We start from the raw sequence: 26,063 nt of genomic DNA on the forward strand, positions 1-26,063 counted from the left end.
GAAGCAGAGCCCAGCTGGTAAGAGCAGAATCAAAATCCCACCTTGCACATGGGCACTTTGTTCATTTCACTTTGGGCACTAGAATGTGATGGATCACTCGATGAAATTTGCAGTAATTTATATGCTTCAGTGGCATCACAGAGATTATCCCAGCTGGGACTGAGTCAAAATATTTAATCCAACTTGGTAAAATAAAGTTTTCAACAGAGATAGAAAAACAAGCCTAAAGCTTGTCTTTTATCTTCATAAAAAGAAACAGTTTAGAGCGGGTTTATTTCTGCGTTCCCCAATGTGCTACTGGAGACTGCAGTGTGGTTTGTTTTCGTATACACCTTTAAAAGCATCTGAATTTTGTCACCCAGCCATTCTGAGCTCTGATACTTTTTGCTTGGGTGAATCTGCTGACTCGCTCACTTTCTTTTATGTGTTTTTGGTGATTTGGTGGCCGGAGAGTGGATGTCCGCTGCGATTACTGTTGTTTTCACTGTGTCCACTGAGAAAAGCGGTGGGGCCCATGGGAAGCCCCTGCTTAATGAAGGGCAGGAAACTTCTGGAAACTTTTTCTTCTGTTGCCCAAAACAGCCAGATTGTGACAAGTGACATTTTGTTAGGTTCCTTGGGTCCCTCCTCCTGTGGCTGATAACTCTGTAAGGCTGACAGTGAGCACAGGGCTTTTCTCTCCCTCATTTTTTAGTGTAAACAGACAAGTACTGGGAATGAAATGTGTGGGTGTGCAGCACTTTTCATTTTGGGGTCCTCAAGCTGCCTGTTTACATTTATTAGCAAATGCAGGTTGTTTTTCTCTGGGGGGGGTTACTTTTATCAATCTGTTTTAATAATTGAGACCCGCAGAACACCAAGCTCTGCTGTCACAACCTGAAACTTCTGAGCAGTTTTGCTGAGCACATGCACTCAAATTTTGACTGTGAACAAATTCTGGTGCTAAATCAGTACAGGAAGACTGAAAATTAAAGTGTTTGCTGCTCTGTGGTGCTTTCTAAAACCATTCTGGAACTCAGGAGCCCCAAATGGATCAAATGTCTTGGTGTTGAGGTGTGTTACCGCTTGGTTGGAGCTTCTGTAGAAGGACAGAGACTAACCATGCTCCTCATATATTATTTGTAATCGCTTGTGAGTGCACACTACATTGTTGCAATTTTATTTTGATCAAAAGGAAAGAAAATACTGCCTTTTTTTTTTTTTTCTTCACTCTAAAAGAACTCTATTTGAAGACTGAGACTGCCAACTTCAGGAGTCCTGGCCTTCCAAAAGCTGACAGAATTTCCTGTAAGAGTTGTCTTTCTAAAGGCTGTTTCCTCTCAGATTTTTATGTTGCCCTTCATTTTTTTTTTTCATTTCTTGGTTCTTACCCTCTCCCCGCTTGTTCTCATTCATTTAATCTGCTTTGTGTACTTTAAAAAAGAATTGAACTAATAATGCGCTGGTTTGCACAGTTAACTTTTAATATTTAGATTCTTCCCTGACCACCTCATTATGAAATAGAGAGCAAATTTTCTTGAGACTTGATATCATTGTGATCAGCGCAATTTGGGGCAACAAGTGCTTGAAGACTTGCACCTGAAGCAGCAGCCACGTCATTTTTTGCACTTTTGTTTCATTATGCCACGCTGCCTAAGCCCAGCACAGTCACGAACCTTACCCACAAATATTACTCTTATTTTACAGATGGTGAACTGTAAGTTTCGTTGCGGTGCCCATCCTATCTATCCAACAGTCCTTCCTTCCTTTCAGGCCACTCCTGCTATGCAGGATGACTCACTCCACTTTGTGGGACTTTCCAGTCATAAGAATTTATGGACTGAGGTATTTTTACTATTTTTCACCCCTGTAAGCATTGCAAAGTTGGAGAAGTTAGCCAGGTTCTGTGCTTTTAAGACACAGTTATTTTACACAAGGATGCTTTTTTTTCTGTGTTGGAAAGGAAATGGGTTTATGCAGAATACGCTGCGATGCTTTGACAGAGTATTTCAGCGGGTGAAACATGAAAAGGAAGGCACAGGTCATGTATTTATAGAGATCCGAGATTTAATTCTACCAAATGAAATATGACTGCATCGCCTGATATGTCCCATACTTTAACCATGTATGTCAAAGATTAAATTACAGTTACGAGTATGAAGTGGATTTTGATGAGAAATATCAGCAGATATCTCCTTCTCGGGATTTCTTTATTAGAATCCATAACCTGGAAATGATATGTTGCCTACCTTGCCATGTCCACTCTCAACTGGAGGCATCGTGGAGGCTGCTACTGAACCCCAGAAGCTCCACCGGCGCAGTTTCCAGAGCTTCTGCCTTGACAGCATCAGCTCGGCATCGATTTCACAGCAGAAACCGAGGAAAAGAGGGGTAAGGTGACGGAAATCAAACTTCCCGCTGGAGATGCGTGATTCCAGCCCAAACAACAGCGATGACTCCGTAACGCACCCGCGTCCCTTCTGCTGGTGTCAGGGGGACTCTTGGCACAGAGGCCAGCTCGTCATGGCCAGGTTAATTAACACTCTATCAGGGAGGCAGAGAGAGGAATCGCTGCCCCGATGCATAGCGCCAAATGCAATAATAAAATCTACCAGCAGCAGGAACATTTCCAGGCTCGCTTATGAGTACGTGCTGTGCAGAGCTGATGAACATGCCAGAAGCACAGGGTCGGCTTCTGTAGGATAAGTGTGTTTGCTTTCAACCAAGAAAGTGTATGTTTTTCCCAGAACAGACTGTATTTTTTCTGTTCTTTCCGCCACAGGCTGCACTCAGGTTTTCTCAGAATACAACCGAGTCTGTCAAGCCTTTCCTTGACTCTCCTATCGATTTCTATCTCGAGGAGCAGTTTCCTGTTTCCTGAGCGGGCTTCTGGAGGCACTTTCTCCTAGAAAAGCAGTTTTGGCGTTACACGATTTCCTGGATTTTACACGATGAATCTTTTACACAATTCCTTGACCTGAAACGGCACAGGGAGAGCTTACAGCAATAGCTAGAAACCATAACCCAGCCTTTGGCTACACCTGGCAGAGCGGATCCCTCTAAGCAGCGCAGAGATATGGGTTTAGATGCGAAAATTGCCGGAAGCTCATTAAAATTTAAAGAAGCTGAGGGGCAACACGGGTCCGCTCATTTTCAGGAGACAGACCGGGTTCAGAATGGCCCCTCTGGGAAAGCGCAGTTTTCTCAGATTTCTTGAGAAACTTTTTTTTCCTTTGAAATAAGGAAACGGAGCGGCTTCTGAGGAGGCAGAGGCGGTGACTGGGCCCGGCGCCATGGCGGGGGGTGACGTCCCCGCCCGCTCGGCGACAGGCGACGCCGCTGTGGGGGCGATCCCTGTCACACAGAGGGTGTCCCCTCCGCGGGGGCCGCCGGCAGCGGGGCGAAAAGGCGGGAAAGGCGTTTCTCCTCAGGCCGGGCCCCGCCGCCATCGCCCCTTTAAGCCCGCGCATTCCGGGAGGAGGGGACCCGCTCCCGGCCTGCCCCGCGCTGCAGCCCCGCCCGGGCCGGGCCCATCCCAGCCCGCGGCCAGGCGGGGAGCGGCGGGACGAGCAGCAGCCAGCGAGCCCCTCCGCCGGCTCCGCGCCCGCTCGGCCAGCCCAGCGGCATGGGGGGTGAGCGCCGGGCGCTGTGGCTGGCGGCGCTGTGGCTGTGGCTGGCGGGGCGGTGCGGCGGCGCCATGGACGAGTGCACGGAGGAGCGGAGCGGCCGGCCGCAGCGCTGCATGCCCGAGTTCGTCAACGCCGCGTTCAACGCCACCGTGCTGGCCACCCACACGTGCGGGGCGCCGGCCGAGGAGTACTGCGTGCAGACCGGCGTCACCGGCGTCACCCAGTCCTGCCACCTCTGCGACGCCGCCCAGCCGCACCTGAGCCACGGCGCCGCCTTCCTCACCGACTACAACAGCCCGGCCGATGCCACCTGGTGGCAGAGCCGCACCATGCTGGCCGGCGTGCAGCACCCCACCGCCGTCAACCTCACCCTGCACCTGGGTAAGGCCCCCCGGGAGAGCGGCGGCAGCGGGGAGGCCGCGGAGGGGCAGGGGGGCTGAGGGGCCGCCCCGGGTCCTAGCGCCGTCGCTTGGGTTCGTGTTGGTTAAGGGCGGTAATTAGGCCCCGGGGCGGCGGGGTTTGGGGGTGTGAGCAGATCCCGGCTCGGTTTGTCACAGTGAAACGCCCCGGGGTCGCCTCAGCCGAGGGTTTGGTCCTGCGGGGCTCTTCTGAAGAGAAACTGCTAAATTAACGTGTGCTGTGATTCAGTTACAAAAGACGCGCCCGTCATTAACCAATTGACGTGATAAATGCTTTCTGACCACCTGCAAAACGAGGGGAAGTTTTTCAAGTTTTAGATCCTTTTGCATGACAAGAGACAGAATATTAAGTAATACACTGTTAAGAAGCAAAGTGCTTACCTTATATTTGACTAGTAATTAATAGATATATTGTAAGTAAGAAACTAAGGAATTGTAACTAACCTTATCAATTATTTCTTGGTATAGATGTATGTTAAAAACTTCTAAAAATTGTAATGAATACGTAAGAATTGTGTGAGCATAAGCAACGCAAGAGCATCTAGTCATTGGAGCACTTATGGAGGATGATCCCCGGTGTTCTAATGAAGAATGCCTGCTTAACAGTATAATTGACTTTGCTGTTTTCTTTGTTTCACTTCACCCCAGGCTGCTGGCGGTGTCCTTGGGGACAGTCACGGCTGCAAAACGGTGCTTTGTAAACGTGAATTTCAGCCTTCCCCACAGCGAGAATGAGTGTTGGAAGGGATCTCTGCTGCCCAGGCTGTGGGAGTTTGCTGTGGGGCTGAAACAAAGAAATAAACTTAACAGCAAAGTCAATTATACCGTTAAGCAGGCATTCTTCATTAGAACACTGGGGATCATCCTCCATAAGTGCTCCAGCAACGGGGTGCTGCTGCGTTGCTTATGTTCACGCAATTATTGCGTATTCATTACAATTTTTGGAAATTTTTAACATAGGATACATCTACACCAAGAAATAATTTGTGAAGTTAGTTGCAATTGATTAGTTTCTTACTTACAATCTATCTATTAGTTACTAGTCAAATATAAGGTAAGCACTTTGCTTCTAAACAGTGTATTACTTAATGTTCTGTCTCTTCTCATGCAGAAGGATCTAAAACTTGAAAAACATCCCCTTGTTTTGCAGGTGGTCAGAAAGCATTTATCATATCAATTAGTTAATAGTGGATGCATCTTTTGTAACTTAATATCAGCACACGTTAATTTGCCAGCTTCTCTTCAGGGTGCGATGAACCCCAAATTGTGAAGCCCCCATACTCTGGTTTGGGTGGTGGGAAGGCAGCAAGCACTGCAGGTAAACGTGTGTGTGCAGATGCACATCTGCCTGCTCTATGTTCTCTTTCTTATACTAGGGCAGCATTGTCTTTTAAATATTAAATACTGTGTGAATTAGGTTTCTCGGGGTAGTCAGCGTTGCTGCGGAACACGTAACGTTGAGTCAAAAAAGGAAAAGGAGAGTTGTCTCGCTCGCCAGCATTCCCAGGGGTTCCTTTGGGATGAAGTATTTTAGCCTTCGCTTTGGTTTGTGGGCAAGGGTTTGTTTTGCTCTGCTCATCCGCTTATCTAAGCTGTTGTGACATGGAGGAAAGGTGATTGTTTAGGACTGGAAGACAAGACATCTAAGGGAAAGTTGTAACCCCAGTGCTTATCCTCACATCATTAAATAAAGTAAAACAAAAAAAAAATCCTCAGTGTAACCGTTCATGTTTTTTGTTGAAGAGCTGCTCTTGAACCTTAAGTTTTAGCATCAATAATACATCTTGGGGACATGGTTTAGAGGTGGACTTACCAGTGTTAGGTTAACGGTTGGGTTCAGAGATCTTAAAGGTCTTTTCCAACCAAAATGATTCTATGATTCTATCTTGCTTTTGATGTAATTTAGAGGGGGGGCGGGGTAAAGAGTTGTGTTAGGGGTTGGGGAGCTGGATGTTTGATTTCACAGCCTGAGGACAGGTGGTGTGAAAGCTCCTGTCTGCTTTTGTGAGATAGAGACAATGGTGTAGAGTCCTGTACGAGGGGTTACCTGCTGACAGCATTCACCTGCCCCAGCTGAGGGGTTACCTGCTGACAGCATTCACCTGCCCCAGCTCTGGGAGCATCTCACTGACCTAAAAATCTCTGTTTGCGTTAGGAATCTTGAAAGCAATATACCATGTAAGTGTCTGTAATCGTTTGCATAAGGGAGGTAGTTACTAAGGCTGGTTTATCTTATTTTCCTTGTACATTGGGGATTTTTATTCAGGAAATCTGGGAAAAAATGGTGGGCTGAGATTTGATCTCAGCTTCTTTTGCAATAGAACATCAACATAATTCTTCATTATCAAGGTAAAACATAGTTTATAGGCGCGTCTGTATTGGTGCTGCCCTTGAGTCTGTGCATCTGTATGTATATGGGTGTTCTTTGAAAAATGTTTTTCTGACATACTGGAGCAAGAAGTGCGCTGCATCCTGGGCTTTGAAGAACTGTGCACATTTCTTTGATGAAAACAACCGCATCTTTAAAATACTGTAGCATTGCAACCTGATTGTCATAATCGCTTGGGTTTCAGGTTTGTTCACAGGCTCCTGTAGCTTTGTGAATTTGCTCCAGCATATCTTTTGGACTAAAGCATTTTAAGAAGCTGCCTGGCTGACACGCAGATGTTTGAGTGTGGCTTTTGTTTCTTTTTTTTTTTCCAGTTAGGTGTTTGGGTGGGGTGTTTCTAGTATAAAGCCTTTTAAGAATCAGAAGCTTGTTACAGGCATGATGGTGGCGGCAGGAGTTAAAGAAGACTCATAGCAAGGCATTAAGCTGTCGGTGCACGTGCTGTGCGAGCAGCAAATATTCCCGTGAGACTTTGTGTACATCGCCGAGGTCATTGCAGGTTGAAGAACTGTCGAGTACCATAAAGTGCCATTTCAGTCTCAAATGCCCCAAACTCCTCTGCTGTGTTGCTCCCTCTCTCTTGTGAAGACTTCAAGCCGTTTTTCTTTGTGTGAGCTTGGATTCTGCGTGCCCCCGGCACACCATGGTCTGCAGGACACTTAATTATTGGCATCGGTAAGAGGCAAAGGGCTTGACGAGTATTTGCGTACTTGGTCGGATGTGAGTGCGTTCTGGGACACAGGGCCCTTTTATGCAGTTAGTTTTGTGTGTTGTTTTTCTAAGATTAGGCTGTGTGCTCAAACCCGTGTCCTTGTTTGATGCTGCAGTCGCCTTTATTTCTAAGAGCACTGGTTATCCTGAATGGTTAGAGCTGGTTTGCACCTGTTTGGGGCTGGCAGTGTCACCTTTGGGCTTCCAACATGCAAGTGCTGCCCTGCACTGAGCTTATGGCAGTTTGTGATGTCTTGATTAACATCCAGCAATGTCTGTGTAAATCAGTGTAACGTTTTGGAGGAGCCTTCAAAGGGTCAGTAAGAACTGCAGCCAGCCTGTGAGTGTGGGTTTCTTTCCAATCTTATTACAGTTTACAGTTCAAAACAAGTTTAAAAATGTTTAGTTTTGGGGCTAGATGTTAGCAATGAGCCTGAGGTAGAAGAAAATACAGCCAGATTGCTATGACCAAGTTAAAGGCTGGGATCCTGGGGGTGTTTAGAAAAGAGATCTGTGCCTAGAAGTCAGGGTGCTCCCTGGGGAGAGTGGAATTGGGGTAATTACCAGTCCCTGCACAAGGAGCATCTGGAGTTATAAAAGCTGCTGCTCTTTGTGTGAGAGGGTATTAAGACCCCCTGAGTAGGAGTCCTCCCCCATGAGGCCTGGCGACATGAATTCGCAGCTGTAAATCAGGAGGGGGGGAGTTGTGGTGTCCGGGTAATGAGGTTAGTGGGCGAGAGGAGGGGGGAGCGCTGCCATGTCCTTTCTTCCACTTTTCTCAAAAGCATCCCTCTCCTTTCCCCATTTTTCTAGTTCTTCAGGTTGAATTATTTCTAATTTAGACTTGACCCAACCAGTCTTTCTTTCCCAATGCTGCCCTCCCCCCATGTTCCTGTATACTCCAGGAATAAGGACTTTGGAGCAGCGGTGCCAGCTTTTAAATAGAAGATGGACGCTGCGGCGTTACGGTATGTAGTTAGTTGGCCGCTTTTTCTGAAGCCAGAGCATCACGTTATTTTTACAGTCTGTGCTGTTTGCTTGTGCTGGGAGCATTGGGATCGCTCTGGCATCTCCCCAGCACTTTGTGTGTGTACATTTTAGCAGGGCTTTGCTATCTAGACCCCTAACACACCAAAGCCATGTGTTAAGGCTGCTCATCTAAACACTGGAAGAAGGGGAAAAGAAATAAGACTGAGTATTTTTGGTGCTAGGCAGTGTTGCTGGGCAAAAGGCTTGTGTCATTTCAGATATATCTTTTTTTCAGATCAGATTCTCACTTCTTCCTTCATCAGCTCTAAGTTCTCTGTGCTTTTTGTTGTTTCAAGACATTTTTTATCCACTTTTTTATGTCCCTGTTCCAAATTATCCCTGCTGGAGCCACCTCTCATTTTTCCCCCGCTGCTTTTACTCTCTGCCTGGATCTGCTTGATTTCGGCTATCGTGATCCCGGTGTTTTGTTCCTCGGACAAAGAGGCAGCGTCCTCAGCACTGAGAGCGGCCACACTTTCATCAACAGGCCTGGGAGGTGGGAGCAGGCTGGGCTGGCCGTCCCTGTCCCCGCATCTCAGCAGGGACGGTGCCCAGGAGACGTGCTGGACCGATGACACCGGTGGCCTCAGCTGTGGGTTCAGGACTATCTGGTAGATGGGAAGAGCTGATTCTCACCTCTTCTCTCGCCGCCTGGGAAGAGGAGCCTGCCGTCCAAGAAGAAAAATTAAGCTGCTGCTCACCTTCACTGGAAACACGTTGGCTGTGTTTGTGGGTATGGACTGTGGTTAGAACTGAGTATTCCCGCTTTCGAATTATTCTGGAATCCCTGCTGCAGACCAGCCTAGAAACCCTTGTCACCGAGCCAGAGGGTATCCTGCATGTATAAAATAAAGAAAAACTTGTAAAAAAAAAAAAAAAAAAAAAAGCTGGTTGTTAGGAGAAATGCATTGCCCATCTCCTTCACCTCCTCCTTTTCTAACCACTCTGTCCTTTATTTGGCTCTGAGGAGAGCGATGATGCTTGGTTATATATACTTTGTCCGTGAAGCATAGTTTGGGGTATGACTGCCATTTGGAGGCATTTACAAGGAAACCCAGGCAAGATGCCAGTTCTTTTGCTCAGCTACGGCTTGATTTGCCAGTTGTTTGTAGCAGATTAGTTTTTTTTTCCTATAGTACGAAAGAAAAAAAGTCCTTTTTTATTTTTTTCAAATGGAGGGCTATGAAATGTACTTTAAATTAACCATGTAGTTTATGCCACTGGGATGCAATCAGTCGCTTTGTTTTATTTAGTACAGTGATGCTGTTAATTTGCTGGGTTACCTTATTAAAACTTCACGAGGCTGCGGTTCGCTGCCTTCCCGGGGAACCAGCGAGGACGCGCGCGTCTGAAGTTCTGCCACAATTTAAAATCTCTGAGAAACGGTGATGACGGTGTTGGGAGCGAGCGTTTCCGGCATTTCGGGATGTGTTGGGAAGCCCTGGCAGATGTGCCGAGCCCGGGCCGGCCCCGTGCCGCGGCAGCTTCGCCGTGGTATTTGCGGAGCCCTGGGGGGACTCTATTTTAGTTGGTCTGGCAAAGGCTTGATTTACTTTTTGCAGGTTTCGACAGGAGTAATTGAGAGATGAGGGCTTTTAATGGCCAGCAGTTGTTCGGTGTGGTTATATAAAGTTGCTTTAAAGCTCTTTGTCGCTTCCTGCATACCCTTTAAATTCCCAGGTTTTCTCCAGTTCCTCCATCCTGCGTCTTCCTTGAGACGCCGATGTCAATGCGTGACGCCTTTGGGAATACTATACATGGCAGAGCGCTTATTTTGGGGGATGGAGAGAGCTGGGATTGTGTGGCATTCTGCTGCAAAAACAGCTGCTATTTGTGGTGCTTGCCCTGAGTTGCTAGAAGGGTTAATCGCTGGTTTTGACACAGTCAAATAGTTGCTTTTGTAGGTTCAAAACTTGGGAGCTTGGGTTTGCTGCTCAGAATTGTCAGCTCGCCGCAAAATTTCTGGCTTATTTGGTAGCGTTTTCTCTTACAGCCAAAGCTTTGGGAGGTTCTCCCAGTTTCTCTGAGTCTGCAAGTGAAATTCCCCGGCTGCTGCTTCCCACAGAAATGAAAAATGGGCTCGCTCTGCAAAGAACACATAGAGAAAACCATTTCCAGCGCAGATGGATGGGAAACTTGGGTCTCTAGTTCACTGTAATTCTGAGCCCGGTGGGATAAGCTGGGATATGAGGTCTGGGTGGTTAAACTGGACTAGTTGCATCAAACGTCGCCGTCGCTGGTTCGTAATAACCTTTGGAAGCTCAGCCTGGGGCTGCGGCCCCTTTGGAGCTCCTGCCCAAGACGGACTGTTTCAGCCCGCTTCTACAGATCTCTTAACCGTGAGATTTTGCTTATTGGTGGCTACCGCAGTGCGTTTTTATTAGAAAATAATATTAGTTTCAGAGTTCACCAATAAATTGCAGAAACCTTGCTGGGTCTGTTGTCCTGCTGCGCAAACAGGATTATGTTGGGTTTCCCCGTGGCCCGTGTGTGCCAAATTGATCTTTCCAGGCTCTAAGTGAGCGATAAATGCTGATGCTGGTGTTGGGGACCTGAGGCATCACTATTTGTGTTTAAAACTCCTTGTAATATTAGGACGAGCTCTTAACGCTGAGCCATTTGCCAAGGATGTACTTGAGTTTGCTCTCGTGGTCTGCAGCATCCTGTGGGTAATGTCGGGTTTTTAGCAGCATGCTGGTAGGATGGCGATGTTGGCTGTCATGTCAGTGTTGGTAAAAATTCAACTGTAAAAAGGAACAGAAATTGCAGGGTATTTTATTTAAATGAAAAAATAAAATCAGCCATAGTCTTTAATCTCTTCTACCAGCCCAGCCCTTTTTGGGAGATCACTTACTGTAAAGCCCCCACCCACCAACCAACCCCTTATATATTATTCAGTGATCTTGAGCATTTTGTTGTGAAACTGGGTGGCAAAGCGCGTCTTGTTTCCATGCTTCTACTTGTTTTAGAGATTCCGGTGCGATAGTCATCAAAGAGCTGTTTCCAGCGTTAATCACGCCCGCAGTTCTGACACAACACAGCTGTGTTCAGTAATGGAGAATTTCAGAATTTCCTCTTTTAGAAATAGTATCCAAAAACGATTATTGGATTTTTTTTGTTGTTTTGTTTTCCCCCTGGTAGGTAAGCTAGTACCATCTTGTACATGGGATGTAGACTTCCAGAAGGCTTGAGGGCTTATTTGCACAGTTGGTTTGAAGGGTTTGTTGTTTTTATGGGGGAAGGAGAAGATGGTTTTCTTTTTTACGGCATTTGTGGAGATGGTAGATTGAGATCTTTCAAAGACTTGGGGCTTGTAGGTTCCTGGGCCAGCTTTGTGTAATGTGCTTGTCTCCATTGTGAACTTGGGTGTGAGAGAGAATTGCTTATCTGACTTGGCTTTGTAGCAGGTCCCGTGTTTTCCAGGAGGTCACCAGCCCCGTGGCAGTGGGGACAATCCTGGAACTCATCCTTGGGGGCCTGAGATGCCAGTCAGGGTGCAGAATTGTTAAATGGCTTTAGGTGAGGCAGCTGGGGCTGAAGCGGAAAGGAGGAAGACTTGACCCTTGCATTGCTCTTAAACCTTTGAAGTTTAAAGATCGGCTGTGTCTGACAAGTCTCTTATTATAAATAAAATATTTTAAAAGCATATAATTAATAATAAAAATGAACAAACCAGCTCAAAAAAACCTAACCAACCAACCAAAAACCCTAAAGCCTACCAGACATCGCAACCTGCTCAATGATGGGTTGTTCTTCCCCGGTCCATGTGTGTTGGAGCGGGCGGCTGCTGACTGCACGTGGTAGCATTTGGATTACCGAGGGTTGCCCAAAATACTCATTCCCTCGGCCGAGGGAGCTCTGCAGAGTTTGGGGTTGGCACCAGCCCAGTTCTGAGCACTCTGCTCTTTCGTCTTGCAATTATTTTTTCGAGGTCTGTTTTATAGCTCAGCCTGCTTGGCTTCAGAAAAGACCTTGTTCCCACCTCGGTGAGCTGGGGCTCGTACAGCACGTTGTGCCTGGGCTGGTTTCTGGGTTTGTTTTTTTGGTTGGGGGAAAACCATCAAAAATCCTGAACAGAACTTAAAAAGTAAAAGACATAAAAATTCTTTTCCCGTGCATTTTGTTTCGGGAAAATGAATCTTTATAACCTACTTTGAGTTAAACGTTTAAGTGTCTCAAAGTCTTTAAGCAAATGGTTGTATTGAAGCCCTTCAGGAGGGGTAAATGGGCAGTTTTTGTGGTACTTTCTTATGCTGTATATACAAGGTTGCAGAGTAGAAACTGCGTGGTCTGAAAGATGCGGTTTGTGTTGGGAATATCTCTTACTGAGGTCAGTGGAATGAAAAACCAGTCCCTTCTGGAAAAAACACCATCAGATACTTCTTGGTGTCACATCATTCAGTGGGACCGCTTGTCCAAGCAAAAAGAAAATGTTCTCACCCTAGGACTTCTGCGGCTTCTGATGATGGTGATTATTTATAGTTCTTTCATCTGCGGTTCTTTACGTGCTCCCATCCGGTGGGATTTCGCAGGGGGATGTTCTTCCTGGCAGCTTTATTTGTGGGGCTCTGGCGTGTCTCCCTCTGCCCTGCCTCCTGCCCACGGTTGTCGGGGAGCAGGGCTTGGCCCAGAAACCTCCTTTTATTTTGTTAAAAAGCTTGGCTGCCTTCGCAGGTCTCATGGGTCCTGGCCGGACTAATGTAGGACGAGCAGTTTCTCGACGCTGAATCAGCTGCTCGATGAACTAGTGAAGAAGCTGATACTTAACGCTCTGGTTGCTCTAAGCTTGGTGCTTACTTGACCCTGTGTCCCCAAAAGTAAGACAGGGTCTTATATTAATTTTTGCTCCAAAAGATGCGCTAGGGCTTATTTTCAGGGGATATCTTATTTTTTCGTGAGCTCCATCTACATTGATTCTTTAACAAAAAAACGAACATTTATTGAAATACAGTCATGTCATCGCATTCTGGAACATCTGTCACATCTGTCTTGCATTCTGTCACCAATTAATTTTATGTTTTTACATGTATAGCTGCCTGGACACAACTTAAATAGACTTTTTAAAATGAACTGTGAGTACGGCTTATATTTCAAGCATCCTGAAAAATCATGCTAGGGCTTATTTTTGGGGAAAGAGGGTACTTGTGTTTTCTGGTCCCTCTCCCTTCCTTCTCCGTTGTCAAGCTTCTTGCAGCCTGTCTGGGTTTCATCTCCCTCCTGCTCCTGTTTCCCACGTACTGAGATGTTCCTGGGGGTGTTTCCCCATCCTGGGGATGTTCTACTGAAATTTCCCAGTTCCAGGAGCAGCCTCTCAGCCCATGTGCTGGCTCCTTTGTACACCTCTTCAGGCAAGAGGCTGACAGGTCTCATTTTGATCAGACTCAGATGAGTGAGGCACAACGCAAATTCAGAATTGATAAAAGCTTAGTATTATTCTGTAGTTTCCCTCTTGCACGTGGTAGGGTTCAGGAAGGTAGGAAGCCCCTCATTGAAGGACAGTTACAAGTTTTCCAGAGTTGAAGGCTTTATTTTTCCATGAAAAACTAACACTTTTCGGTGCTGATTTCCAGCAGGGTTATGAAGAAAACGCACAAAGCGCGGAGTAAAGACATTTGGGATGGGGCAGCTGTTGTAGGGTCTGTTCTTAGGGTGAAATGTGAACTCTAAATAAAACGATGTCCTGCCATCATCATGTAGTGTCTATTTAATGAAATCTCTTGTTTTCCCTTTGTTGCGCTCAGCCTGCTCCCTCCCCTGTCCCCAGCTCACTGGGATTGCTGGTGGAACTGGGACGGCTCTTCAGTTGCCTCCATCCCTGCTCTGCAGGCATGAGTTAACTGATTAAATTAGCGTCATTACACGAGTCACCGCTTTTGTGCTTTCTAAGCAGGGCGACTCTGCATACATTGTACGTAGACCCTCCCTCCCGCGGTCCCCAGGGACAGGGGGACGAGCAGGGACATCCCTGGTACCTCCAACACAGAGGCAGCTAAACCTGGGTACCTCAAGTGCTGATACAGAGATGAGCTTTATCAGGAGCTTTATAGGACTTTTAGGAAATAAAGGTCTTTTTTGCTTTTATTGTAACTGTTATAAGGAAGTGTATTTAGTGCTGTCTGTTTCTTTTTGGCAGTTTGTCTGAATACATTGCAAGTAGGTTGTTGCGGTGCCAGAGTCACCGGATTCTGGTTAGGAAAGGAAGCTTGTGGTTTTTGTGAAGGGCTGATATTTCAAATCGTGGTAAATACCTCTAGGAAATGATTGAGTGACAGAGCTACTGCTCTGAAACCACAGTTCTTTTGCAAGTGACCTTAGTTATTCTTGTCTTTCAGTATCCCGAAAAAGCAGGAATAAAGAGCACCTTTTTTTCTTTTCCAGAATTACATTTCTTTAAAAAAGTTGAGGCTATTGGGTGCAGAAAAAGTTGCTAGAAGTTACCAACATAGATGATGAGTGAGCATCTGGCTGCAAGTCTGCAGGACGAGACCCTGGAGGGCAGGCAGCAATAGCAGTTATGGGTTTGGGACAACTTAAAGTGCATTTTCTCCACTAGAGATATCATTGTAGCCTTATTTTTCTGTACTTCCTCTCCTTGTGGTGCGTAGGAGCCGCATCAGGAGAAGCCCATACCTCTTGCAATCTGCTGGGAAGACAGTAAATCCTGAAATTGGGGCGTCCCTTGCACCCCAGGTGGGTTCTGTCTGTCCCTTGGCAGAGTGCTGCCAGTCTTTATCTGAGTATGGAGCCCACAATTTCATGAGAAACTATCTAAGAGGCGCTCTTAAAAGACCTTTAATGTGGTATCCACTGTTACATTTGGAAATCTCTAGGAAAAGGTCTTTGCTACTTCAAAAGTACATGGGCAGGACACTAGAAGATTCCCAAAGTTGAGTTTGTTGCCTTTTGTGCTTTATTTCTCTGCAAATTCAAGCAAAACCATGGCAGTAACAATACTGGTGGTGGTGTTTGTTTGTTTGTTGTTGTTGTGTTTTATTTATTTTTTTAAAATGACAAATCCTGTTTTACTCCTAATTCATAGCACCTACCCCGATGCAGCTGCAGCAGTGGTCACTTGTGAGTCCTGCAAAGCTTGAGAGATTTGGTTACAGCCCCTGTAAAGCTCCTGTTTGTGTCGGGGAAGGAACTGGACTGGCTTTCTGGTGCACTTGAAGTAGTCAGTTCAGGGCGCTTTGCACTTTCTTACTCACCAAATTAGTGGTTAATTAGCTGCATGTGCAGTTACAACAGCGCTATGGTCTTGGCCGCTGATCTTTGCCTGGATAGTGTTGCTATTACGTAGAAGAGAATACGAGTATTCTCTCAATTCTTCCCGTTGCAAAACCTCATACCAAATACATCTCCTCATGAATTTGGCCGCGAATCGATGACCTTTTTCATGCCATCCATTCAATCTGTGGCATGTTCTTCTGTGAGCTGCATGGTAAAAAATCAACACGCTGCTCTGGTGGCTGGGAAGACCCCTGTCTGCCAGCCTTTCTGTCCCCTGGATCCTGCTTTTTTTAAAATATTAATTGTGTTGCTTTCACCCTTAAAAAGTCAACGTTAACTTGGAAACAGTGGGAGGGAACAATCTGTGTTTGGCAAGGGTGATCCCGTGGTGGGAGTGGTATCAAGTGCTTATACAGGGTATAGAGGGGGCTTATGAGAAGAGAGGTGGCTCAGCAAAAAGAATAAGGTCTGGAGCCATTAATCTACGTCATTACCAGAAAATTTAAACTGTGCCTGTCTAAATTGTGTGAGTCTTTGAACCTCACAGCAGTGCTGGTGGCCCCGCTGGCTTTTGTCCTTCCTGCAAGAACGCAGCTGCCTGGTCTGGGCATCCCCACGTGCTCAGCATCCCCGCTGCCTCCTCCATCCCGCCGCAAAAAACTGCTCACGGCTCTGGGGAAACAACGAGAAAATGGAAGAAACCTCAAAAAAAAAAAAAAAAAGAGTTGGTGCTGCCGTTGGTCCCATGGAGGACGTGAAAGTGCGGGGTCTTCGGTTCACATCTTTGCTGTCTGTGCATAATCAGCGTAACATGGGAAAACTTGCTTTATCATCCCCCTCTGAGGAGTGACGCGTGTCCAGACTTGCTGAAGAAATTTGTTGGTAATAGTCCAAAATGCAAGAGGGGCATGTGCTCCCGTAGCCGTATGTGGTCTGCAGAAACGCTTGCTTTGTTCAGGTAGCTGTGCTGGCTGCTCCAGGGAAGCTTATCTTAAAACATACAGCTTAAATCTATCAGCTTTTGCTTTTTTTTTTTTCTTGCTGATGTTTTCAAGCCACCTTTCAGTGTGGGTAACTCAGCAGAAAAAGTAATGGATTGCCAAAGGTTTTGGTTGGGAGGTAGGCATGGAGGCTGTGAAAGGTGTTTTACATGGAGCAGTTGCTTCAGGTGATGCTACGAGGTGTCTTGCTGGGTCTAACACAAGGACAGCCTCGCTGTGCTTTAAAAATAATAATTAAAAAAAAGTTTAAAAAATCCGTTGTGGTTTTCTCACTGTCCTCTGTCTTACTGCTTGAGGTAGATGCTAACACCACTTCTTTCTTCTTCTATCTGCCTTCTGAGCTGTGAGAAGAGATGGGAAAGGCAAGAGCCTCCAGGGCGAGTGATGATGGTTTTGCATATTGTGGAGTGGAACATCATACTCTTTATATCCTTAATGATTACTTAAGTTCTAGTAGTAGAGACTTGCTTTAAAGTGTAAGCAAGCATTTGTAGTTGAAAGAGCTCTAGCTCTGCACGGTTTTCTCGCATCCTTGAGAAAGGCAGGTTTAAAGATTTCTTAAGGGGAGGAAAAGATTACTGCTCATTCTGAATCAGCAATTAAAACGGGATTAATAAGTAATTGGTAAGGCACTCCTGGAGCGTCTTCCATCTACTGTGCCTAGAGGACATATGCCATTTTGTTTCTTTGAAGAATCCTACCAAGGTAAAACAACCAAGTCGTCATTAAACATCTTCCTTTCAGTACAGGGTGTTAAAGAAGGGAGATTCAGAGTAGATACAAGGAAAGAATTTTGGCCCTTGAGGGTGGTGAGAGCCTGGCCCAGGTTGGCCAGAGAGGTGGTGGATGAACCATCCCTGGAGACATCCCAGGCCAGGCTGGACAGGGCTCTGAGCAACCTGAGCTGGTGAAGACGTCCCTGCTCATGACAGGGGTGGCACTGGGGGAGCTGGGAAGGTCCCTTCCAACCCAAACTATTCTGTGATTTTTCCAAAATGAAGTATAAGCCATAAGGAAGCTCAAGCTTTTGTTCCGGGTGCTCAAATACTTGTCTCTATGTTGTTTTTATCTTGTGCATCTGCTTCATGCCCTCCTTCCTCTTCCGCCAGCCCCAAGGCTTTCAGGCTGACAGTCCCGTTGCTGTGACAACAGATTACAAGGCAGAAGCATTTTGCGTGCGTGAATCCCACGGTGTCCTAGTGTCCCCGCAGAATAGCCGTCCTGCGGCTCGGCAGGGTGTTAGCAATTCGAGAGGCAAGGAATGAAGGGGTGGTGGCTTTACATCTCCCAAGATACACTGGCTTCTCTCAGCCCTGCCCAACACACCACAGCTGGGGGCAAAGAATGACACAGTCCTTGCATCAGCTCGCTTGATTAAGTCCCAGTGGCTAATTTGATGGAAAGATAACCTTTCGGTGGCCTTGGTGATACCGGGATGCGCCTGAGGCCACTGGAGTGCTGGTTGGTGGGGAAGAGGCACCGAGGATGCACAGCCTGGGGATGAGGGTCACACTGACACTAGTTGCATTTTGATTTTGAAAACACCTTTGAACTTTTTCAGAAGGATTGTGGTGATAAGGTGAACTCAAAGCGAGGGCTTTGGATTCTGGGAAGCTACTGTGAGCTTTGAAAGAAAGGAAATGAGCAATCTGAAATTTCCACTTTTGTGCCTTGCACATGGATCAGCTCATTAGTTGAAGTAAGAAACCTGAGAAAAAGATCCAGAGAGAGATTAGAGAGCATTTTTGGGGAAGAATTGTCAAAGACATTACATTCTGACTTAAAACACTGAATTCTTGTAGAGTTTTACTTTATGCAAAATGCCTTTATTTGGAGATTCAGCTGTCCTGTCTTGTTTTAGCTGACTTTGCATGAGCAGAAATGAGATTTGTTTTGTTTTTTTTTTTTAATTAATAACCCATTAAAATAAGTGGGCAAATTGATATTTTTGCAGCTGCTTGACTATCCTGGAAGCAGATTCAAGGGCAAGAGATTGATCTATGGTGGAAAATCACTTGATAAACACTCTGCCTGTTTGTGTTTTTCAAAGCCATTTATCACAATTATTTTAGAGACTAAATCTATTTTTCATAAATTATGCTGAAGATTGAGGTGATGCATCCCGATGCAATTAAATTTATAGGCTTACTCAGAATTAATAACACCGTAATGACTTGCTTTTCTCTTCATGGGCTTGGAGTTCCCATAGTGATGGATGGCGTAGGGCCCGTAAGTGATTTTTGTGCCACCGATACTCGTTGCATATCTAAGAGTTAAACATGCGGCTGAAGGAGAGAAGGGGGCTGGATCGTCTCAGTGATTTGGGTTAATTACTAGAACAGCTTCTGCGGAATTATTGTTCTTTATGTGTCAGGCTGGCTGGGCTGACATTGCGTCAGCATTTCTTTTGTTAAAAGGCCTCCTAAGAGATGAAAAGTTGGCATACACCTCTCCTAGGAGGAGGTTTTCCTGCAGGTCATCTGCCACCTGTGCGGAGCTGCTCTTCCAGCAAACGGGGTCAACCAAGGAACGGCGAGAAATCTCTGTAGAATATAGATATAAAGATGGTTATGCCTTCTGTTGTAGGGACAAAAATAAACGCCCTTTGCTCCTGCAGATGAACTCATTAATCCTAAAATGGGTTTTTTCTTTAAATGCAACTTTCACCTACTCGCTTAATCCTTGGTGCCTGGAGGAGTGGCAAACGAGTTTAGCATACCTGAGGGCTTTTCTTACTTTACACAGGTCTCCCTTTAGTACAGTCCTGCCCACACAGATAAAGCTGAGTGAGCAAACCCCTGGAGCGATGCATTTTTGCACGGGTTCCTGCCCAGGCGACTCTTGCTGGCAGGATCCAGCCGGGAGGTGCCTCTGATATACTCAGAAGAGGTGGGGTGATCACATTTTGGGGGTGCTTGAGCAGAGGTCGTTGCTATTTTATCCCTGCAAGGGATGTTTTGGTGGTGATGCCTGATGGCAGAGCACGAGGAGGGATGCTCTTCTGTCACATCACTTTGCGAGCGCAGGCACAGTTTTGTTGTGCAACTTCATCCCTCCCATTTAGGGGGAAAGGTGGTGAATAGTCAGCTCTCTCCACCCCAGGTAATGCTTGAAAACCGTCCAAAATGGGCTTGGTTTAAGAAGCAGCGTGAAGTCGCTGCGGTACATAAGCCGCAGAGTCCTGCTGGGGGTTTTGGAGCACTCAGCCTTTCCCTCCTGCTGGGAGAGAGACTGGAAAACCTCCGGGTCATTTGATTTTTGATGCTAAATGCATGGTTTCCTTCCAGCGCCGCGAGTTGGTGGCGGTTTTGGAGCAGGGGTGTCTTCAGCCCGAACACAAGCCGAATCCTGCAAGCAAAGGCATGTTTGCTGAAGGCAGTGTGCGCACATGTATGCAGTCCAGCGGGTTGTTAAGGCGCTTTGTTGAACGCTCAAGACTTACAGCACGATCCCAAGGAAAATTAAAGGGATTAGATACATCTAATGAATAACGGGCCGTTTAAGGTCAACCGTATCCTTTACAGCGCCTGTTATACCAGATGACACTTATTCCGTCACACGAGCGTATCGCTCATCGGCCTTTGCACCAGATCCGACTCTATCACGTGCTGTTGTGCTCCCAGACGATCGAGCACCAGTTTTTAGCATCTTTGAGGCCCGTGTACGTTGAAGTTCAGTAACCCTTGCAACACATTTGGGCTGGTGAAGGTTACAGCTTGTGCTCGTAGTAATCCAGACAGCCCGGAAAAAAATAAGCTTTGTTTGACTCTTTTAGTTGTGCTTCCTTTAGGTTTATTAAATAGTTGTCCTTTGCATGGATGGAAAAATGTTAAAAATAGAAGTGCTCAAGGCAGGGCTATTGTGTTGGTGTTGACAGGTTTGCTGGACACTGGAGCACGCCTTGTATTTTAAGAAGCCCTGGGTTTTGGATGGAGTTGCTCTCTGATGTCCTCTTGACCCTGCGCTGAGGAGCTGCTTTTGTGAGCTAAGAAAAGATCATCTTTTAGATAAATTAGGTTTTTTTGTGTGCTACCATTCCCCAGGTAGTGCGATTATTGCAAATAATAAACTGAGCTTGGGATTGTTGCCTTTCGTAATTAAGAGGCACCAACTGCAAAGCCAGTCGGTGAAAAATAACCTGAAATAATAGCCGATAGACCATTTGCTTTTTGGTACAACTCTTTCCTCTACTAAAAATCTATTTTCCTTGTCCCATTGCTGTGCAGACAAGCCCATGTGTATAAGGGAATACAGCACAAGATATGATACAGGGGAAATGGTGACTCTGTACTGATCTGTACCATGCACCAAATAAGTAAGTTTCTGCCATTTCCTTCCCCCTAGTAGCTGTAACCACTACAAAAACCGATGTAATTTTTATTTCAGGACCCCTAATTTTGCTGAGCTTGCCTCATAGGACAAACATAAATGCAGAAAACTGTGGTGTTGTTTTTTTTAATTGGCTTTCCCAGAAGGGTAGGAATAAGGGAGGGTTTTGCTGAAGTTCAGGTTTTTGCAATGCAGGGATTAATCCCTCCTTTCTCCCTTTACGCTGCACAGGTTTTATTTTTCCCTCCTCACGTGATTAGGATTCCCTCTGATTCAGTGGGATCATCTAATCTTCAAGGCCCCAGCCCAACCGGGGAATGTGTATTTTGATAAGGAGCAATTAAACGGTGCTTCCTCACCCAGACTTGGAACGATCCCAAAATCAGATCACAGGGGAGGATGCTGGTCGACTTGTGCAACAGATGGTTGTACTAACAGAAAGAGGTGCTAAAAAGTGCACGTAAAAAGAAAAACCTTCATGAAAATAACTTGTGTTACTTCATGTCACTTACTGATTGTGCTTTTATTCTGACTGTGCAAAACTTTTTTTGGATGTGGTAGGTGTGTGGCGGGGAACACCCCTCCCCGACTTCACAAGGTCAATTGCGTTCAGAGTGTATACATTTACTTTCCACTTTCAGAAGTTATTTTAATATTTCTGGAGGTTTTTACTTGAAGAACAGGGGTCATTTTCGACTTCCGTTAAAAAGCAATGGAGACTCTAAATTGTTTTTTTGGGGGGTGAGAAAATGCTGTTGTGCTCTGAGGCTTTTTTGGAGTTCAGATGAGTAGCGTGCTTCTATGAGTCTCTCTTTTTTTAAGTTTCTATTTATCCTTGTGGTTGTAAGTTATGAAATATTCGCTGTCATAGGTCACAATACTTCTGTGCTAAATTGGGGAATATAGCTGGCAGCTTGCTTTTTCCCTGGGAACCTTCTTGTCTGGTTGGTACAGAAAGCTTAGGTTCTTAGTTTTATTCTTTATCTTTTTCCTCTTCTTTTTTTTGCTTCTGCTGCTTTTGTATCCTCCTCCACGGCCATGGAAGAAATCAAGATTCAAAGTCATTGAGCTGTCACAGCTACTTTTGATTTTCAGTGTCGTGTTTGTGTTGCCTCTGCTGCGCGAGGCTCTTTTCCTCTTTGTGGTTTCTCATGGTTTTGTGCCAAACCCCCGTATTTCGGCACTGCCCGCAGCTTCGTACCAGCTTGGGAATCTCCACACAGTTGTTCTTTGCTTTTCATGTGCAATAGAGGCACAACTGTGCAGGGCGTGAAATTGTAGAAAGTGATGAAAATCTGTGAAAGAGACCTGGGGGTTTTCTGTGCTTCTTCACAGATTTTTGCATATAACTATTTTGCATTTAAAAAAAAATCATACTTTTTTTTAATATATAATTTTTTTTCCTTATGGTATTATAGCTAGTCAAACTTTTTATTTAAGAAAAAAAAAGGCATCGCTGGAGATTAGTGATCTTCACCTGACTGCTTGTGCCTGGACCTTGACTACTGTGTCAAATGATGTGGCTTCTCTTGCAGAAGCAGGAGGAAAAACCCAGCTAATCTTCATGCCTTTCATGAAAGTTTCTCTCCAAAAGCACGGGGGAAACAATTGGTGGTAAGACCCCAAAAAGGAACCTGGCTGATCCTATTGTTTCTGGGGCTTTTCTGTTTAGTCAGCCTGGCTATCAGGTATTTGTCCTGCTCCTTACCAGACGGTGCTCTTACACTCGGCTGCAGGGTTCTCACCTGTCCCTCTCCATGCGATTTGCCTCCTGTTTTTGAAAATATTCACATCAGTTTTGAAGGATCAAAGGGAAACCTCTCCTCCCCTGCCATGGAGCAGCAGCCCATTAAAAAAGACAAACCAAAGAACAAGAAAGGGTATTTAGTTCTTGTTCCTGGCAATTCCTGGCTTTGTCCCTTCATGCAGCTCCATAGCACCCTGCTCCTTTTTGCTCTCACCTGAAACCTGGACATGTTCTTGTGTGTGTGTGTGTGTGTGAGCCTTTTGGAAAAAAAAAAAAAAATATAAAATAAAATATTTCTGTTGCTATGGGTTGCTCTGCGTTTGGGTTTTGGGCTTCAAGACTTCTTTATTCCTTCAAAAGTGGTGCATGCGGCATCATTTGCAGCGCTGTTTGCTCCAAAAGCAAACTTTTTCCAGGGAGCTGGGGCTCTCAGCTGGATGCTTCCTTCCTAACCTCTTGAGAAGAGCAGAGTACTCTCAGCTAAATTAAGTTTTGCCAAAATAAACGTTCTGCCTTTAAAGCAATAATGTCACCAGGAACACTTCTGGATTTAAAGCTGTAGGAAGGGTAGCTGTAGCTTGATTATATTTTCTTTTTTATTTTTTTTCTTTAAACACGGGCCTGCATTGCGGAGATAGGGTTTCAAGCTCTTGATCCAAAGTGAACTGGTAGGCAAGATACCAAATTATTTTCCTTGAGTGTGGTGTATTTTTGTGTGTCTCCCCAGCCTACCCGGGGGGTGATGCCCCTGGAGGGGTGTCAGCCAGTGTCCTACAGACAAGGTGGTGATCTCCAGCTTTGAAAACTCCTGACGGTTTTGTTCCTGAAAAATGTCAGGGACGCTTTGTTTCTGTCCCAAGAAAAAGAACAGAAACAAACTGCAAAACCTTGGAGGTTGCTATGAAACAGAACTGTCTTCCCTTTGGCTCTGTTAATAAAGCATTTAAATACGCTCTTTGCTGAGTTCCCTTGCTGCTGCTGCTGGGGTGCGGTGTGTGTATGTCTGATTTAGTAACTTCCCTGCAGAAAACACGATGCTGTTTGCAGAAGGGCTGCGTGCCAGGTCCCTGTGTGGCCCAAGGTTGCATTTGCCAGGCTCAGCCTTTCTGTGGGTACAGGTCTGGCTTTGCAGAGCAGAGCTTAGCGGAGGGACCTGGAGCCAGCGCAGAGAACTGCAGCATCTGGTTCCACCTGTGCATTTCAGATAATTTGTGTAAAAATAATCGGACTTGAACAAATCTGTGCTATGAAGGGAAACAGCCCAAATGAGGAAAGCTCTCTGCGTGCTTCTCAGCCCTTTTGGACCCCTGCACATACTGTGAAGTGCCAGAGGAAGTTTAAATTAGATATTTTGAACAATTTCTTCCTGGAAAGGGCTGTCGGGCATTGGAACAGGCTGCCCAGGGCAGTGGTGGAGTCACCGTCCCTGGAGGGTTTTAAAAGATGCAGAGTTGAGATTCTCAAGGACCTGGGTTGGAGGTGGACTTGGCAGTGTGTGGTTAACAGTTGGACTTGATCTTAAAGATCTTTTCCAACTAAAATGATTTGATGTTTCATTACAATCTCAGTTTTTCAGGTAGCGATCGCAAAGTGGACTGCTGAGCCCCTGGTTGTTAAGCATCACATATAAAGTAGCTTCTCAGAAAACACTGGTTTGGGTGGTTACATCCATTTAACATGGAGATACTGCCTTAAGCAAAAACACTGACTTGAAAGAAGAAAAAGGAGAAGCCGAATCAGCGAGGTTTTTGCTAGCTCAGTCATTTTCTGTATCTGGCAACTTGAGAACATCTCCATGGTTGTGCAAAGAGGGTGCTGGACAGGATCAAGGAATATCTTGTTGCCCGTGCTCTTCCTTGTGGTGGGACGTGCTTGCAGGGTCTGTGGACTTGGTGCTTCTCTACCTACACACTTGTTATTTTATATTCTCTGCAGACCTTTGTACTTTCTTTCAGAAAGCAAAACCTGATAGATGAGATTACAAAGCCACGTTAAGAACTGACAAGTATCCCACTCTGGGTGCTCTGCAGACCTCCATTGCAGTAACTGTAGCAGTGACTGAAAGGTGTGAATTGTCCTGTTCTCCAAAATGGGTTATTAAAACTCAAATCTGAAAGGTGCCAGTGGCATTTATGCCCTAGAGAAAGGGACTGATTCTGATGTGTGGTAGAGGTGAATGTGCCAGATGAGTTCCACACAATGAGTATTAAGGATATAAGGAGTTCGCCTCTTGTGGGTTGGTGTGATGGAACAGCTATTGCATCCTCTACAGGAGCTCGGAAAGGACCTGAAAAGCCTTAGTTCTGTGTCTTTCTTCAGGGCTTTGAAGTTTTAAAATGGTGGAAAGTAAAAGGAGGTGGCTTGGGAAAAACCCTCAAGTGACATTTCCCCTTCAGACAATTGCGAAGCCCTCTCCCCTCCACATCTTCCCTGGGCTGGTTTTTACTAATGTTGGTAGCAAGCTATTATCTAAATTTGGGGTTTGCTATTATTTTGTAAAGCAGAAGTTGTAGTAGAAATGCATCTCAAGAAAAGCAGGCTAGAGGGGTTGCATGTAGGCACTGGATGCCTGTGGATTTTTATATAAATTGGCACGTCCTTTTTTCCATCGTGTTCCCTCCTGACCTAATAGCTGCAGTTTCTGGTTATAGTCAAGATCTGAAGACTGCTAGATTTATTTGTTTCAATCTTCTGTAGTTCAGGATGCCAACACACTGAAAATCAAGAATGGATCTGACACACAGCTGAGGTTTCCATGGATGAATTTTTATTATAGGGGTAAGTGTTTACCACACAGTACCTGTAGTTCTGCGTCAGTTTGGGCCACACAGCTGAAATCCCACCAGCAAGGGGCAGTTGTCAGCATGTCCAAGGGTTGCACAGAGACTGTGACATCTTGGGCTCACAAATGAGGTGTATTTGGGGCTGGAAATCGGGGAGCTGCTCGTGTGGGCCCATTTTTGTCCATTCAAAGAGCTGGAAGGGTGGGCAGTGGCAGTCAGGAGGAACAGATGCTGCTTATTTCTGAACTTACAGTGTTTTCTCTCCTACCCCCACCCCCTGCGGACAGACAAAATGATTTATCTTATTAATTCCAGAGACTTCTGTAAACAGAATGTGTAAATACGTATAAACATATGCTTGATGTGCATGTCTGGGAGCAGTGGTTTACAAAGCTTGGTTCCAGCCTCCGGGCAGAGGAGGAGAAGTGGAAGAAGGAGCTCAAGTACCAGTTGCTGTTTATCTTTGCTGGCGTTCCCTCTTCTGGAGCAGGACCCTGAGCCTTTGCGACCCAGGGCAGGGTCACCCCAGCTTTTTCAGCTGGGCTGGGAGGCCTAAAGTTCATCTTGAGAGCATGGAACAGAACGAGCTGTTGTGTCAGGGTAGGAATGAACCCTGGTCATGGTTTTTTCTGCCTTTTCCATCCGTGGGAGGCTTACTTTGTGCCAGTCTCCCTTTCCAGGCCAGCATCCCTGTTTTTACTGATATTTTTGTTTATAGCTGGTGTTGATGAACTCCCAAAGGGTTGATGTCATCAGTGAAGTGGCTTTTTGCCACTCTCCACTGGAAGTGCTTGGCCAGGCGTGGTGTTGGGTCATT

At 45.8% G+C, this 26,063-nt stretch overlaps 1 protein-coding gene across 1 annotated transcript in view; it reads left to right on the forward strand.

The window, feature by feature from the left end:
- Window positions 1-3,494: 3,494 nt before the first annotated feature.
- The window catches only part of LAMC1 (laminin subunit gamma 1), a 66,700-nt gene continuing 44,131 nt past the window's right edge, over window positions 3,495-26,063 (forward strand). Inside the window, exon 1 of the mRNA XM_082053977.1 lies at window positions 3,495-3,989. Coding sequence (XP_081910103.1) covers window positions 3,605-3,989 — 385 coding nt within the window. The 5' untranslated portion in view covers window positions 3,495-3,604. The remainder of the gene's footprint in view (window positions 3,990-26,063) is intronic.

This window comes from Streptopelia decaocto (genome assembly GCF_964273445.1).
Source record: "Streptopelia decaocto genome assembly, chromosome: 5".
Classification (NCBI taxonomy): domain Eukaryota; kingdom Metazoa; phylum Chordata; class Aves; order Columbiformes; family Columbidae; genus Streptopelia; species Streptopelia decaocto.